The following is a 17,713-nucleotide window of genomic DNA, read 5'->3' as shown; positions in this document are numbered from 1 at the left end:
TACCAGGGAAATTTCAGTAGACAATCATTTCACCTCACAGAAAGCTGACTCGGTGTCCTGACATGAGATCAAGGCGTGCGCTTGGGGACAGAAAGAGAATGCATGTGGATCACAGTATATCACGTTGGTTCAAAGGGTCAAAGTTCTGCGACAAACCTGACCTTCTAGTAGGGTTTCTGCAGGAAATCTCAAGGTATTTGAAAATAGGGAACACCTTGGGATATCTGAAAACCACCTTTCTCACGAAGGCAGATTTTCCACTCTGGCCTAGGTCATGACTCATCTTCCTCCTCGGGGTCGAGGGAGGGGGAAGGGGACCATGCTTGGGTCAGTGATGTTAACAGAGGGGAGTCAAGTAAAAATGTGAGCTGATGTGTTACCTCGTAGTTATCCATAAGAGTTTTAGAAGGAGCAGGACTCAGCCGGAAGGCATTATTCAGTATCCCCAGACCTAATTTCTGTGCCAGAGTAGCCCAGTTTTTGTCCGGATCAGGGATCTCTAGCAACTTGTAGAGCTGCAATTTAGCATCCTCAGTCAGCTGTTTCATGTCTCCTGAGGGAATGAAGAAGAAACACAGCTGTCCTGAGCGACCAGAGACCCTCGGGGGGTACTGAGCATGGCCGCACGGCTGCCCTCTGACACCCGGTGCAAGCAGTGAGGCTCCTTTACTTGGTGTCAGCAGCAGCCCCGCTAAGGAAGGCGGTATACGTGTCTTAGCAGATTACAACGGGATGTTCTCCTTTGCATCCGCCCAGGAACTTTTGATTCTGAAATAAGCCGCTGTGCCTTTTGCAGGACAGCCTGGATAAATGCTGGTTCTCCCTTGCCCCCCTTTTTTTAAAATTATTTTTAATTTTTAATAAATTTATTTTTTATTGGTGTTCAATTTACCAACATACAGAATAACACCCAGTGCTCATCCCATCAAGTGCCCCCCTCAGTGCCCGTCACCCATTCACCCCCACCCCCCACCCTCCTCCCCTTCCACCACCCCTAGTTCGTTTCCCAGAGTTAGGAGTCTTTATGTTCTGTCTCCCTTTCTGATATTTCCCACACATTTCTTCTCCCTTCCCTTATATTCCCTTTCACTATTATTTATATTCCCCAAATGAATGAGAACATATAATGTTTGTCCTTCTCCGACTGACTTACTTCACTCAGCTCCCTTGCCCCTTTAAATGACAGTGTGGATCGAACACTGGTTCAGAGCTCACCTTGTGCAAGTAAATCGTCAGATGTAAACTCTGGCTCATATGGTTTCCCATTTAGTATATCAAACACCTGTTGGGAAGATAACCGTGGAAAAACGTTATACATGAAAGGGACCAGGCAGGGAATCAATCTCTTTGGAATAAAGAATTCACTGGGTCCTCCTGCAGGGGGCCTAGTACCCCAAAGATGGAGGAATGCCAAGAAGTCAGTCCTGTGGCCCACAAAGTCATGACAATGCCCTCTGGGAAAAGAAAAGCCCCAGGGGCTCTGGGGCCAGGAGGCTGTGCCTTACAGGGGCTTCTGAGGTGGGCAGGAAGACCCGAGCCAACCTCACAGAGAGCCAGGGCCATGGTCCTATGGAAGGACAAAGAGTCCAGGCCACCAGCTCAGCCATGTGTTGGTCAGAGAGTCATTGCTAAGTGACATTTCCCTGAGAACCGGGATGAGGAACGAGCTTATATACACAGAACTGGAGGCTGTGCCTCCTCCCTTGCCCTCCACCCCAGAAAATGGCTGCTGAGAAGGAATTTTAAAAACCTGCTCACACTGAGGTATGGTAATGCTCACACGGCTTGGTGTTCTCTTTCCAGCACCGTCTACATTTTAAACTGAGGTGACAGGAAAGCCTTAGGTTAAAAGGAAAAACAACATTCTGTAGCTCTGGAGACCTTTCTGTGTCTTCACAGTTACTCGGTGCTCGCTGACTAGGTAAGGACAACATGGGGTCACTGAAGTGGGTTATCTTTCTGTGCTCTGTGGTAAGGCTTCTGGGAAAGCCAGGCGCTCAACATAAAAGGGGAACTGTGTGGTCTCTGTGAGGGTCACTCAGCTCAACACCCACTTGGCGGGCTGAGAAGAGGAGAACGAGCAGTTTTTGGATGTGGAGCAGCACTTGTCCCTAAGAAAGTCGATCTGGTTGTGCTGGAGATGTGTCTGCGGCCCTTCTCCCTCTGGCTCTCCTCCCTGGGCCATAAACACCCACTCACGGCTTTTCATCTCAGGTCACTGGACTTTTGGGGAAGAGTTAGTCTATTTACTAGATTTATATTTATTAAAATTCTCAAGAATCCCTCGGTTCTTTTTATATAAAGAAATCACTTGCGAAAGTTCTAAGCAAACTAACATTTATCCCAGCTTCAGAAATGGAGACGGGAACAATTCTGGTGTGAGTTCAGAACGAGGAAACTCTCACGTGAATTTCGTGTTTTCTCTTGCAGAGCCCTCTCTCACAACTGAACTGTGATCTGATTAGGCATACACTTTTACACTCAGAACTCCGCTGACCTAGATCTTTCATGGATAGGCTTTTCAAGATAAATATGTCTCTTGATAAGCAGACTTTCTTAAAAATAAAAGGCATGTGCTTTGGGGGATAAAGACCCAAAAAGACCATCTGTTCGTACATTCCTCAACCATTAGCTCCCTCTGGAGCTGCCATCAAACAGACTGAAGCTGCACTCACCTGCCAGTTGGTGGCCATATCTAGAGGTGTGGTTCCAGGCACGACTCCTTCATCCTCTCCATCTTTTTCCCAAGAGTCATCCAGGTCATAGAGAGGCTCAAAGTTCTCCACCAGAGGATCTGCACCTATGAAGTCAAGTTACACAGCATTAGGCAAACCCCGTGTTGTCGACTCTGAACTACCTGCCGGCAGAGGTCAGACTTCCAAAGGCAAAGCACAACAGCCACTAGAGGCAATTACTCAGATAATTTTTAATACATAACATGTTTCTACTGAAATATTCAGAGAGCTTCTTTTAAATTCCCATTTATTGGGCAGCTCAGGTGGCTCAGTGGTTTAGTGATGCCTTCGGCCCAGGGTGTGGTCCTGGAGACCCGGATTGAGTCCCACGTCAGGCTCCCTGCATGGAGCCTGCTTCCCCCTCTGCTTGTGTCTCTGCCTCTCTGTGTGTGTGTGTCTCTCATGAATAAATAAATTAAATAAATAAATAAATAAATAAATAAATTCCTATTTATTTTGGTGGTAAAGATGTCAGATGATACTCTATATAGCCAAGGACATTTTCAAAAACAGAAGACTTGGAGTACCCTGACCCTCATATTTAACTCTCTAGGGCAGTTTTTTTAAATTATTTTTTTAATTGGAGTTCAATTTACCAACATATAGCGTAACACCCAGTGCTCATCCCGCCAAGTGCTCTCCTCAGTTCTAGGGCAGTTTTCAACCAAATGATGCACCTGTACTCTAAGGAGTTAACAGCAGCAGTTTTCAGGGGTTGGGGTGTGCCCTGTGGATCAGGGACCTGAGTCAATGTTCAAGTTTGTGCCCACCACTGAGCATTTCTCAGGCTATTCTCCCACTTGCTCAAAAGGGCAAAGACGTTTGCTGCATTGGGACAACATGCTCACTTTTATTCTTGGGTACAGCACTGCCAGGGTCCCAATACTTTAAAGAGACAAACAACACAAAAACCTTCTACTAAGATGGATAGTTATTCAAAAGTTTAGGGCTGATCTTGGAAAACCCTAGTCTGTTTCTTAATGTGCAGCAAGAAAACACCAAAAGTAACTCAGAGATTAGAGCTAGAGTTACTTCTTAGAAGCTATGTTGATGAGAGTGTTTAGTCTGATGTCTAACAAACAGTAGTAAGTTCAGCACACCCTTCTGGGAAGAGCTCGTTTTTATCTTGCTGGGAGATCATTTGATTTGTGCCAACTTCAATAACAGGAGAGGGCCTAATGAGAGTCAGAGAAGGATCTTCATGCTGTTTCTTATTTCAACCCTCCAGCCCTGGCCTGATCTAGAAGACAGTGAGTGCCATCTGACCATGGAAACAGAAGAGAAATTAAGAGGAACAATTTATGGACTGGAGAATGCTGGAGGGGCTGAGCCATATCGGTTCCTTAAGTGACCTTCCTGACTCTGAGCTCAGGATGAGGTTTTCTTTTTTTTTTTTTAAGATTTTATTTATTTATTTATGACACACACACACAGAAAGAGAGAGAGAGAGAGAGAGAGAGAGGCAGAGACACAGGCAGAGGGAGAAGCAGGCTCCATGCCGGGAGCCCGACATGGGACTTGATCTCGGGATTCCAGGACTGCGCCCTGGGCCAAAGGCAGGCGCTAAACCGCTGAGCCACCCAGGGATCCGCCCCCCACCCTTTTTTTTAAAGATTTTATTTATTTATTTATGACAGACACAGAGAGAGAGAGAGAGAGAGAGAGAGAGAGTCAGGACGAGGTTTTTTATCTGAGTGCCTTCATTTATGTAATGGAAAAACCGTTACTTGCTGCTCCTTTCATGGGATATTGAGAATTCAAGAGAAAGCATTTTTGATAGGGCTATAGCTTCCTGTCTGAAGGCATTTCTTAATTACAACCAGTGACTTCCCAAACAATTCATACATACTGCAATCAGAGTCTTTTATTCCAGAGAAAGTTGGGAAAAAGAAAAAGTTTGACTTGACTGAGACTATGAAAAGGCTATTGTTTATTTGGATATGCTTTTATTTGCTTAGAAATATGTGGGGCTCCTAAAGAAAAAGTTTCTACATCTTCCTGGACTCAGTTTTTTTTTTTTTTTTTTTGGACTCAGTTTTTATTTTTATCTTTATTTTTATTTTATTTTATTTTATTTTTTTAATTTTTTTAAAGATTTATTTATTTATTTATTTATGATAGACATAGAGAGAGACAGAGAGGTGCAGAGACACAGGAGGAGGGAGAAGCAGGCTCCATGCCGGGAGCCCGACGTGGGACTTGATCCTGGGATTCCAAGATCGCGCCCTGGGCCAAAGGCAGGCACCAATCTGCTGAGCCACCCAGGGATCCCTGGACTCATAAAACTAGTAATTATCTCTAGTTTTAACTCTCTCTGTTTTCTTTAATTTATGAAGCATTTACTGTCTAAAAAAAGTTTGAATAACTTCTATAGTAAATCAGATAGCTCAAGGTTTGAGAGACTACTTCCATTAAACATTTGTTGAGGTTCTAAATATACAAGGCAAGAGAGATTTAAGAGTGAGCAGAATAATGTTCTGTACTTCACAGGACTAGAGAATAAATGGAATAACACCTGCAGGTCCTAGAGCAGAGCAGGGGAGAGAAACAGTAGAGAGAAGAAAGTCTGGAAGTTCAGATGGATGAGCTGTGATTCATAACTATGCCCTTACTAGGACCCCGGGACAGGGTCCCACAGGTCTCTCCACGGTTTCCTTGGCTGTGAGATGGGAAAAAAAATAATGGTATTTATCTCTAAGGGTTATTGCAGATTAAATGAGACAGTGCATCTGACAGGCCTAGCACAGTGCATGGCACATAGCAAGGTTAATAAATGCTGGCAATTTCTAGTGCCTCACATATGGTAGTACTTAATACACCGCCCATTTGTTTTTTCCCTATTATTTCAACTTCTAAAGGACCTCTCTTGCTGAAGAAAATTTTAAAATTATGTCTTATACCAATCAACTTTTTTTTCCTGGAGACTTCTGACATGATCTGAGGTTGGTACTGCCCAGAGTTCTTTTTTTTTTTTTAAGATTTTTATTTATTTACCCATGAGACACACACACGCACACACACACACACACACACACACACACACACACACACAGAGGCAGAGACACAGGCAGAGGGAGAAGCAGAGAAGCAGCCTCCATGCAGGGAGCCCCGATACGGGACTCGATCCTGGGACTCCAAGACCATGCCCAGGGCTGAAGGCAGGCAGTAAACTGCTGAGCCACCCAGGGATCCCCTGCCCAGAGTTCTTTAAGGAATCTAATTCAACTGTAAGAAGCTCTCCTGACATGAGAATCAACCTAAACAACCAACATCCAAAACACATGAATCAGAGAGTACAGACTGACATGACCATCAGGACCAAGGCCAGGATTGCGAGTCCCAACAGCTCCATTACGTCTGTGGAAGTGTGATTTTTATTTACTCTTGCCTTTCAGCAGTAGCTCCACGGCTTAAAGAGGGAGACGTGGCTGCTCTAGTGGAGTTTCGTTTGCATTCCTGACAGTATTTTCCATCACTAACCACCAGGATGCCTTACCTGCTGCTTTGAGAAGAGCTGCCAGCCTGGTGGACCCTCTCCCGGCTGCTATGTGCAGGGGTGTAGTTCCATCGTAGGTCGTACTGTCTACATGGGCATCACCCTAAAATCCAGTCCACAGGAAAGAGTTAGTGGAAGGTTCTCTCACCCTGTAGTCCCCACCTTCTCCTGTTGGCATGATGTGTAGGTCATATAAAAGGTCTTAGTACTACCCAGGGTGCTATTTGGGGCAAGCTCTGCCATTGGAGAAACCCCCAATTAGAGACCTGGGGCCGATGGTATGAGGACTGCCCAAAGCTGACTACTCTGAAGCCCTGAGTAGATATGGAATAAATAGAGGTGACTGTAGGGAGAAAGGCTGTTCCTGACATCATCCTTAACTCCCCCTCCTCGGGAATTTACTGCAAAGGCAAATAGGGGCGTCCTTCACCTCCAGGAGCAGGCAGCCAGCCAGGGAGATGTTGTCGTGCTCCACGGCCAGGTGAAGCGCCGTGCGCCCCGACTTCCGCTCCTGGGCGTTGACGTCGGCCCCGGCGGCCACCAGCAGCAGCAGACACGGCATGCTGTTGCTCATCACGGCTATGTGAATGGCGTTTAGACCTGCAGCCCAAGCACAGAGACAGTCATGGAGCTGGAAGGCTGCTCACAAGATGACACAACCGGGCCCTAGGGAGGGAATGCTGTCGAGTTATGGCACATCTAGGGTCTTTCCTCCGGAGATCCTAAAACGGCGCTGTGAGTCTGCTGTTCTGCACGTAAAGCCACAGTCTCCTTATGTGCTCTCAGGAGACACTGAAAGCAAATAAACATTCTCTGGATAAATGATGCTTTCTACACTCCAAGACCAGCGTTGGCTCAGTCCTCTGCCTTTTCCCCCTACTAACTGTTCCAAATCATCTTAAAGACATTAGTTATGGCGAGCAACAGAAATTCTCACGAGAGATTACAAACTCCAGGTGACTAAGGGAAGCATTTCTGGGTGCAAATCAAATAACACACATGTATCAAGTAGCTACAAATTGTTTAGAAAGCAGAGAAAGAAGGTTATTGCATGATGCCTGATTGTCTCTTACCTTCCCCGTTAGGGTGGTCCATAAGTAGTGCTGCCTTTTTGTGCTTGAGTAAAATACTGAGAATCTTATCTTGTCCTTCTTTGGCAGCTAGGTGCAAAACAGAGTTACCCAAGCGGTCCAGAAGGCTCAGGTCGGCCCCGGCCCTCAGCAAGTCGTCCACCACAGCCTCCTGCTTGGTAATCACTGCCAAGTGCAAGGGCGTCTGGGAAGTAGAGAAGGGTTAGGAGAGACACTGGTCAGTGGCAAACACTTCAAATGCCTGGGCTTGAACCTATGGGCTTGGTAGCTGCCACTGCAGTAGGTGGCATCATACTTCAGGGCCATTTCCCGTTGCCAACTCGTCACCTTTGCATAACCCGTGCTAAAGTACATATGCTGAACTGATACTGAGCCATGGGATAATTAAGATTTTTTTTATGTTTGCAATTCTTTTAAAATTTTATTTATTTATTTGAGAGAGAGAGAGAGAGCACGTGCCAGAGAGCCAGAGAAAGAGCATGAGCGGATATGAAAGGCAGAGGAAGAAGCAGACTTCCTGCTGAGCTGGTAGCCCAATGGGGAGCTCTACCCCAGGATGCTGGGATCATGACCTGAGCCCAAGGCAGACACTTAACTGGACTGAGCCACCCAGGTGCCCCTATATTACAATTAATAACTTTCTTGTTTCTCAGTATTGCCTGCTGACTGTTGATATGTTAATTCTTCTATTAATAAATTTAGCTTTCTTGAATTTCTAGCAGGAATCTATCTTCAGCTGCTAATTCTGTATATTATCAGATCAAAGCAAGACTTAGTTTTACTAAAGAAGTTGAAATGAACTACTCAATAGAAACCAATTAACAAAAGTGCTGTCATTCTATTTTGACATAGAAAATGAGTTTGCTGAATTAAAAAAGTATTTTCCTATGGACTGGCTCCATGAGGAGAACAATCAATAGAATAATGGCACACCCAATTTTTTAAAGATTTTATTTACTTATTCATGTGAGAGACAGAGAGAGAGGCAGAGACACAGGCAGAGGGAGAAGCAGGCTTCATGCAGGGAACCCGACGTGGGACTTGATCCCTGGACCTAGGATCACACCCTGAGCTGAAGGCGGATGCTCAACCGTTGAACCACCCAGGAGTCCCTGCAAGCTTTAATTAGTAAAGAATTTTAAGCAGAATTTGGGCTGAGATAGATTAGTAAAAAATTAACAAGGTTTTTATTTCTATAGCTTTTTCAACGTTAAAGTTCCTATCGCTGGTGAGAGGGATGTGTTCTACTTCCCAGTACAAGGAGGGTACCTTTCGTGTGGGAGAGGTGTTTCCTGCTTTCAGGGAGTCAGAGGAGGGTCTGAGCGTCCCTGCACTGGCTGCTTCCCAAGTGGCTCCAGTTCAAAATAATCAGCATGCCACTGTGGGCACCCCCATTTTATAACAGGTTATCAAAGGATTCTAAATATTATAACCAGGACCACAGAACCATCTCACTAAGAGGGCTCAGATGAACATACTGAATTGCTGACACCTAACAGGTGCATAAATAGTCCATCTGATTACTCTGCCCAGAAAGCAGGGCCTCGGCGAATGCAAATGAGATGTTTTGCAAACCGAGTGTTTTCAAAATGAACAAGACAAACACAATCATGAAAGGATCTTTCAAAGAACTGAGGTCAGTGACAGAGAATAGCGATATATTTTTATATAGATCATTATATTGCACAGGAGTTTGTGAAATCCAGCCTGTCTAGTGACAACTTGCCTAAACTTTCTCTCTCAGTCAGCGATTGCTGGCCACAGCAGTGACAACAGGATAAGTCGTCGATGCCCTGGCTGGTGTAGGAAGATCACAACACTGGAGGTGCTGAAAGATGCTCCTGCGGCTTGTGCTCAGTTAATTGCATACAGCAGAAATAAGACAGGCTTTTTGGCCAAATTTCCATACTCTCCTTTTTTTTTTTTTTTAAAAATTTTATTTATTCATTTGACAGAGAATGAGAGCACCAGCAGGGGAGTGGCAGGCAGAGGGAGAGAGAGAAGACTCCCCAATGAGCAGGGAGCCTGATGCGGGGCTCATCGCAGGGTCCCAGGATTAAAATCTGAGCCAAAGGCAGACACTCAACCACTGAGCCACCCAGGCAGCCCTCTCTCTCTTTTTTCTTTTTTTTTTCTTTTATACCCCAGCTTTAAAGAGAATGATGTCTCCAAAAGTTTAGATACTGTAGCGAAGAGCCTTCCTCTCAAAAATATATATGTAAAAAAAAAAAAAAAAAAAGGTTGCATTCATTTATCTGAAATGCTATTTGGGGAGATGGAAAAAGTCTAGAAGAGAATGAGATTGTAGAAAAGAAGATCTGAAATTATAAACTATTATACCATTCAGAAATTAGTAATTATCTCTAGTTTTAACATGATTCTCTTCACGTTATACAATTTCTGTTACCATGAGTAAGAGCTTTTTTTTTTTATTTTTTTTTTTAAGTTTTCTCCCACAGACCCACCAAAGGTTTTCTACAAAATTTCAGGCATTAGGTCTTTAACCCCAGGACTATATCATATAGTGTGGTTTGTATCTGAGAGCATAACCAAAATATCTCTGTATTTCAAGTGTGTATGTTTATGTTGCCAGTCTCTGGAAACATATTTACAAATGCAATAGTTATACTTGGGAGTGGGGTTGGGGGACTTATATACTGCCGGGGAGGGCAATTTTTGATTTTCCAGTGTATTCCCTTATGTATGATTTAAAGAACTATGAACATATGTTATATTTTTAAAAACCAAAAACATAAAAGAAAAAATCCACGTGCACGAAAGCCCTCATTAATGTTATATAGGAAGACACGCAGATAAAACAATCCATATCCACCACACTGGAGTGGTGACCTATGGCACAGGGTGGAGGAAGAGAGAGGGTTTGACGGCAACAGATTTCAGAAATAGTTCCAGAAGAACCCTAACTCTACGCACTGGGATTATTTTGAGTGTATCTCCAGAGAGTGGGTGGGGAGAGAGATCTGCTCATGACAGATGGCCACCAGAATGTACTAAGATTAGTGAATGGTATTTCAGGAGGTTGTCTAAGACAATTGCCAAATAATCCAAATTACTTAGAGAACTGTGTCATTTTTCTGTTGAGAATAGATAACAGGAGAACCTTTACAAAGATAAACAAGTCCAAATTTTAGCCTTGTCTAGTTCTCAAATCAGAGTTGTCATGAGGTATAAGTTTGAGACCTAGATGGCATTAGCAGGGGATCCTAGGATCCTCGTCCATGAATGAGCGCGGTAAGTTGGGGGGAAATGGATCTGTGTTCTCCTGAGAGGCCCCAAATCGGAAGGCAGGAAGTATCAAAGGTGGTGGTTTTGAGATTTTTGTGTCTAGCACACCAGAGAGTCTCAATATATGTAACCAATGATACAGGAAGGAGGTTAGCACATAATAAATCACAACTACTAATCCTCTTGTGCGGTGTCCTTTGCAGGGCCTATTTATAAACAGAAAAACAAGTAATTCCTTGAATCTGACCTACAGGCAGTGAAGTTGAGCAGTCTTTGAGAGGAGGACCAAGAAACGACAGCGTCCCGTTCCCAGTTTTATTCGCATGCTTGTGATGGTTTGAGAGGAACAATCAGTCCTATAAAGCCTGAGAGAATGGAGCTTTAAGGGCCAGATGACTCTCTAAATACCAACAACCCTCAACATGGTATGAAAATTTGAAGACATTCTTTAAATGTCTACCTAAAATTAGACTTCACCCTCATTACTTTATATTATGAGTCAGTGAAGAATCCCCGACTTCATTCTTCCTCTGACATTAGGCACTACTGCCAGGGGAGGAGCTTAAAGACTTATATCAAATGGCAAAAACATCTTTCCCTTATCAGGAAACACCTATTCACACTTAAAAATCTAGTGAGAGGGGCACCTGGGTGGCTCAGGGGTTGAGCATCTGCCTTCAGCTCAGGTCATGATCCCAGGTCCTGGGATCAAGTCCCGCATCGGGCTCCCTGCAAGGACTCTGCTTCTCCCTCTGCCTATGTCTCTGCCTCCCTCTGTGTGTCTCTCATGAATAAATACATAAAAGCTTAAAAAAAATCTGAGAGCTATACGTAAACATTTCAGTTCTGCTTCGAGGAGATCAAAATGATTCACACTACCTGCCTTAACAACTGAGAACTGGAACAGGTGCCTTTCCTGTGCAGTTAATTGCAGATGATTATCAACATTTTTAGAGTAACGGGTATGCTTGGACCAGGGATCTGAGCCCACCGCCAAGGCCAAGGAGGGCTGGGAAGTCACTTTGGGTGGACTGAAGGGAAGGAGAAAATGGGAAAGGTGATACGGAGTGAGACCAGGAGCCTGGCACCACAGCCAGGTGGGTGGAGGTGAAGGCAGCTTGGAGGGGAGAGTGCCCCGAGCGAGAGACAGAGCAGCCCTGGAGGTAGCACGCCCCTTGGCCAGAGTGGCTGGACCAAGTCTCAGGCTCCCAACACCAGCAGCCAGGCTTTGGTTCTGTCAAGTGGCAATTTCAGTCTCCTATCTGCTTTTCTCACCTGAAGTCTGCATGTGCCCATCAGGCAGCCTCCCTGGTCCCAGCTACCTTTTCTCTATTACATCTGAAGACAAGTTCTCTGTAGCAGGGTTCACCAAGTTGCTTTTGAACCCACTGAATTCCTGCTCGAACCTGATCTGTGCAAAACTTTGGTGTTCCCTGTTTTCCTCGATTTGAGCTATCTTTCTGTTTTTGAAAGACACTCTCTCCTTAACCAATCTGTTTACTTTCCTGTGTTCTGATTTCAGCACCCTTTATTTGATATACACTTAATTCAGATGTTGTCAAAATGTGTTGCAGCCTCAAAATTCTTATATATTATTGGTTTTCCAAACTTGATTTTTTTCAATTGTATTTTTCTTGACAGATGTGGCATATTTACCGTAGGTTCTCCTGTATTGCTTATTTGAAAGTTTCTAAGACAGTGGATCTTAAAAGTTCTATTACAAAAAAAAAAAATCTGTAACTATAGGTGGTGATGGATGACAAGTAAACTTATTTTTGTGATCATTTTACAGTATATACAAATATCGAGTCACTGTACACCTTAAACTAATAGAATGTTACCTGTCAATTATATTTCAGTGAAAAAAAAGATAACATCACTCATCATCAGAGAAATACTAATAAAGCCTGCAGTGAGATATCACCTCACAACCTGTCAGAATGGCTAAAATAAAAAACACAAGAAAAAAGTATTGGCGAGGATGTGGAGAAAAAGGAACCCTTGTGCACTGTTGGTGGGAATGCAAAATGGTGCAGACATTATGGAAAACAGTATGGAAGGTCCGCAAGAAGTTAAAAAAAATAGAACTACCCTATTACTCAGTAATCGCACCCACCCCAAAATACAAAAGCACTAACTCAAAGGGATACATGCATGCTGATGTTTATAGCAGCATTACTGACAACAGCCAAACTAGGAAAATAGCCCAAATGTCTACTGACAGAGGAATGGACAAAGAAGAAGTGATACACACACACACACACACACACACACACACACACACACAGTGGAATATTAGCCATAAAATAGAATGAAATCTTCCCATTTGCAATGAGTGGATGGATCTAGGGGGTATTATGCTAAGTGAAATAAGGCAGTCAGAGAAAGACAAATACCATAAGGCTTCACTCATATGTAGAATTTAAGAAACAAAACAAATGAGCAAAGGGAAAAAAAAGACAAACGAAAAAACAGACCCTTAACTACAGAGAACAAATTGATGGTTACGGGGGGAGGAGAGAACCTTCAGAGAAATAGGGGGGGAGGATTAAAGACTACACTCACTATAATAAAAAGAATAAAGTAAATTTGAAAAAGAAAAAAAGAGAAAATGGATCAACTCTTTGACAGATATCTTTTTTTAAAATATTTTATTTATTTATTCATGGGAGAGAGAGAGAGAGAGAGAGAGAGGCAGAGACACAGGCAGAGGGGGAAGCAGGCTCCATGCAGGGAGCCCGACATGGGACTCCATCCCGGGTCTCCAGGATCACACCCTGGGCCTAAGGCGGCGCTAAACTGCTGAGCCATCTGGGCTGCCCTCTTTGACAGATTTCTAATGTTTAAACCTTGCTTTTCCTTCCAGCAGCATGTTGAATTTCACTGAGTGATTTCTATTATACTCACAGGTTAAAGGATCCTAAATCATAAATAGTATTCCCAAGTAATGGGCTTTTAGGATATAACCTAAAGAGATGCACTGTATTTTTGTTACTGTTCACATTATTAGAAATAACACATACACACATGTGAGCACGTACAAACTGTGGATTTTTCTTTTTTCTTTTTTTTTTTTTTTTGATTTTTCTTAGTTGATATGTCTGCTTACCTGGTAGAGATCATTCCTCATATTGATAATGTCGTCAGAAATCAAACCAGATGTGACTTCTAGTAGATCCCTCACAAGTTGAGCATGAAGATGGATGATCGCTAAGTGTAAGACACTGGAACAGAAACAGAATGGCAACAATCAACTAAAGGTTAGTGGAAAAAAAAAATCCCCAGAAAGGATCAGACCTGCAAACTGTACCTGGGTCTCACACTTCATTGTATTTGGCCCCCAGATGTCTTGAATCTCAAATGTCTTAAATCTGAGGCAGGAATGTTCTACTGCCTAGCCAGGCAGCTACACTCATTAACCTTGCCTGCCTCACCTCTGGGGGCATATTGGTTTGACCCCATGAGGTGTAAAGGTACCTGGGCCTCGAGGTAGAGCCACCTAAGTTCAAATCCCAACTCTGCCTTCCTGGGAGTGTTCATGACATTTTCTCCTCTAGCTTTTTCCTGGCTTCCCTTGACATAGAGATGATGTATGTAAAATGCCTAGCACTTGGAACTGTTTAGGAAAGTGTAGTTGCCTTCACCTAGCCTTCTAGCCTCCTCCAAAATACAGTGTGGTGGCTTTTCAAAGATCTTCCCAGATCCCAGGAGGGATGGGGTTAGGGTTTTAACTACTGGGATAAGACTCTTGAGGTAAACTTCTGAAGGAACAATGTGATTTTATTTCTCCCTTGCAAATATTCCCTCTGCCTGGAATGGTTTTGCTTCTCTTCTCTGCCTGGATAGTGCCTGCTCCATCCTTCAGATTCCAGTTCAAACCTTCCCTCCTCCCCAAACTTCTCAGGCAGAGCACACAGTCTCCCCTCAAGTTTACTGCTTGGTTATGCAACTACAGTTTTCTATCTGTCTTTCTCCCTCTCTGGCCTGTGATCTCAGGGCTGGTCCTCCCTGGGTTGGCCCTACAGCCCTGGCACACAAGTTAGGCACTAAGACAAAGGTGATAGAATGAGCCAAGGGGCTTAGGTTAAAGAGGTCGAAAATATTGGCAGGTGTCAAGCATCACTCCTAGGGACACAATTTTTTAATTAACAAAAAAACCCTTACTATTAAAATTACTTGAAATGACTCAATAGTAACAACAATAAAATGTGGCTGCTATGGGTTTATTAGTTTCTATTTACCAGACCCTGCTAAGTTGTTGACATATATGGCTTTATTGGTCATGACAAGAAGCCCTACGAGGTAGGTAACATTATATCCTCATTTTTCAGCTGGTGAAACTGGGACTTGTAGGTCTAACAGAACTCAAACCAGGTCATATAACTATCGAGTGGTGAAGCTGGGAGTCCAGCTCAGGCTCATCTGGCTCCAAAGCCATCTCTTGATCCCTTAGACCATCCTGCTGAAGGGGTACCCAGACACTGCTCTGTAGAACTACAGAGGGACACCCGAGATAGTGAATACTCCAAAGAATGGGCAGATAGTGACGCACAGTATACTCAAAGCATAGCACGGAGGCAGGCTGTCTGGGATTCTAAGGCACAGGCTAGACTTTCTCCAACTGAAAAATACAGGGTGTCATGTTTCGCAGGCCTCTTTCTTAGCAAAAGCAAGTGCATCTCTCAGGGGGTGGGGAATAACGGTGCAAGAGGGCTGAAAAAACTGACCCTGTGACTTCAGTACTAGAGAGAGCAGCTGAATGATGTCGAGGTTTCACTCCTGTTTCTTGAAATATGAGGCTGGAGGAAGACTTCTAAAAAGGGCCTGAAGTCTGACGCAGACATGATGCACATATACCAAGAAAAAGGTCATACTTCAAAACAGCAAAAAATTTCCAGGCGCAGCTCAGCAGTTCCTAACAGAGGTACATTCCCCTCCCCCATAAATCCTCACCCCCTCCTGGGAATTTCCCCAATACAGAAGTTCTCTTCTCTTTCTTTTTTGTATTTTTTCTGTGATGACTAATGGCCTCAGGATCCAGATTATTAGCTGAGCGTGACAAGTTCAATGAAAACAAGAGACCTGAGGTGTGAGGACCAACAGCATTCATGTGAGGGTTCCTTCCTCCTTGGTCTCCCCTCTCTGCCCTTTAGCTGTGGCCAACCCTAAGAGCCTGCTCATGGGAGTCCATCTGTGGTCCGAGGAGGGGATCCTATTCACATTCAGCCTGGGCAGGGAAGATCACCTCCTAGGTCCCTCCACATGTGTCCTTAGAGGTGCCTGCACCTTCCCCTTGGTGCACCCCCTTGAATGCACACACTGTGTATCTTTTTCACAACCCCCCCCCCCCCCCCAGTCTACCAGCAGTCTCTGGCTAATTTCTACAAGCGCTCATCTTTCTTCGGCTCCTCCATTCCGCAGGCCCCTAAAAATGTCGCTTGAAACGCTGTCAGTTCTGTCTCGGTTAATTCGCTGCTTTCTCTTGTGGTTACATGCTATTGAATGCTAATTGGATTCTTTAACCCTGTAAAAACATTCTGCTGTTCACAGCATTACACAAAGAAGGCTCTACTGGTTCCTCTCATACTGTATAACAGGGCCAGTGGTTATACCACATCCTTGGTTACGCTGCAAGGAATGAGAACAAAGGTCTTCGTTTGAAACCCTGAGGTTGGCACTTTCCTAAAGCGTTTGATTCAGTTTTTAAACCGAGGTTTAAAACACAGCACTCAAGAGCTCCTCTGCAGAAAAGGATTTCTCAGTGTTGACACTATTTTAGGAAAGTTTTTAGATAAGGCACTTGACTTCAATCTGAGGGCTGTTGTCTCTTGTTATTCTCACAGGCTTTTGAGATCATTTTAGAAGTCTCCATGAAAGGGCCGAGAGAACTGTTTTAGAAAGAAGCCAGGTGCTTTGCAAATATAAGCTCAGTAACAGCAGAAACGGACGCATGGTGATTGGAATGCTGGCCGACTGCCGCATGAGTCAGAGCAGTCGCAGGAGCCCCATCCAGTCACAGACTGGTCACCAGTAACAGAGGCAATAGGGAAGGAAATAGTAACTGGGAAAGAATGACAGTTGCCTCTTACTTGTTTTGTTGTTGCTGTGCTGTCTTTATTGGGCTTTTTCTTGAATATCCTACCATTATAAATATGCAGTTGGGATAATGAGTGCTTTAGGGATCTGGCTGGATCAAATTTTACTATTATGTCATTTCAGTAAATAAAACAAATGTTATTAATCCAATAAATATTTATTAAAATTTATTCCAAATTTATCCCAATAAATAACGCAAGGTTTCTGAAAAAGTACCATTCCCCATACGCATCGTAGTTTTCTTGCTCAGAATAATGGACTCTTAGATGAGAACTAGCTATTCTAGAACCCAACAGGTGGGAGCCACAGGACAGGAGCAGCAAATTACGGAGTCAACCTTACTGACACATTCTTGTCCATGATAGTTTTCCAGTTATTGGCCCAGTACCTTTAAACGATTATTTTGTCTCCAGCCAGTAAGCACACAATGATTTTCTCTTCCTTCCACTAAAACAGCCTTTGTTTACAAGTGACTTACCTGTCCCCATTCTCATCCTGCACTGCAGTGAGATGGCGCTGGACAGCCAGCAGCATTTTCACATCTCCTGTCACCGCATAGTCAAAAAGGGCATTGGCATGCCGCTTGGCAAGCTGCATAGCCTTTTCTAGAAAGAGGTTATCTGCAAGGCAATGACCACAATCACAGTTGAGTTTCCTATACTTGCTCTACAGGTATGGCATGCTTGAGGTCAAAACCATCAGCATCAAGTTCTGACACCTCGACACACATCATTTTAGTTGCAAATGCTCCTTTCAGTACTTCTGGATTGTGTTCACTAGAAAAAGCACAATTGGACATTGGCTTACTGACAAATATAGAGGCTGATGTGAAAAATCTGTCTGTGGTTTGTTAGGGGAAAGACATTTAGAAATATCTGTTATCCTAGGGGGAACACTCAACCTCTAAATACTGTTGATTCGATTTACTATACTGTAAATAATCAATCTCATGATGAAATAATCCTCCACTGGAGTCTTAAACAACTCTCTCGTTAGGCAAAGTGTCAAAAAACACAGTTTATGCCACAGACAGACTTTCCATAAGCCAT

General features: G+C 43.8%; 1 protein-coding gene across 4 annotated transcripts in view; it reads right to left on the bottom strand.

Annotated features, from left to right (window-relative positions):
• NFKB1 (nuclear factor kappa B subunit 1) overlaps positions 1-17,713 on the bottom strand; it is a 118,338-nt gene that overhangs the window by 3,035 nt on the left and 97,590 nt on the right. For all 4 annotated transcript variants that reach the window (XM_072810464.1, XM_072810465.1, XM_072810466.1 and 1 more), the window contains 8 exons: positions 17,143-17,284; positions 13,678-13,792; positions 7,305-7,506; positions 6,662-6,831; positions 6,232-6,334; positions 2,676-2,800; positions 1,216-1,282; positions 381-553 (listed from right to left, as the gene is read on the bottom strand). In XM_072810464.1, coding sequence (XP_072666565.1) covers positions 381-553; positions 1,216-1,282; positions 2,676-2,800; positions 6,232-6,334; positions 6,662-6,831; positions 7,305-7,506; positions 13,678-13,792; positions 17,143-17,284 — 1,097 coding nt within the window. The remainder of the gene's footprint in view (positions 1-380; positions 554-1,215; positions 1,283-2,675; positions 2,801-6,231; positions 6,335-6,661; positions 6,832-7,304; positions 7,507-13,677; positions 13,793-17,142; positions 17,285-17,713) is intronic.

Source organism: Canis lupus, chromosome 33 (genome assembly GCF_048164855.1).
Source record: "Canis lupus baileyi chromosome 33, mCanLup2.hap1, whole genome shotgun sequence".
In the NCBI taxonomy this organism is placed as follows: domain Eukaryota; kingdom Metazoa; phylum Chordata; class Mammalia; order Carnivora; family Canidae; genus Canis; species Canis lupus.
The sequence above is the reverse complement of the archived record's forward strand: the minus strand, read 5'-3'. Positions and strand labels throughout refer to the sequence as shown.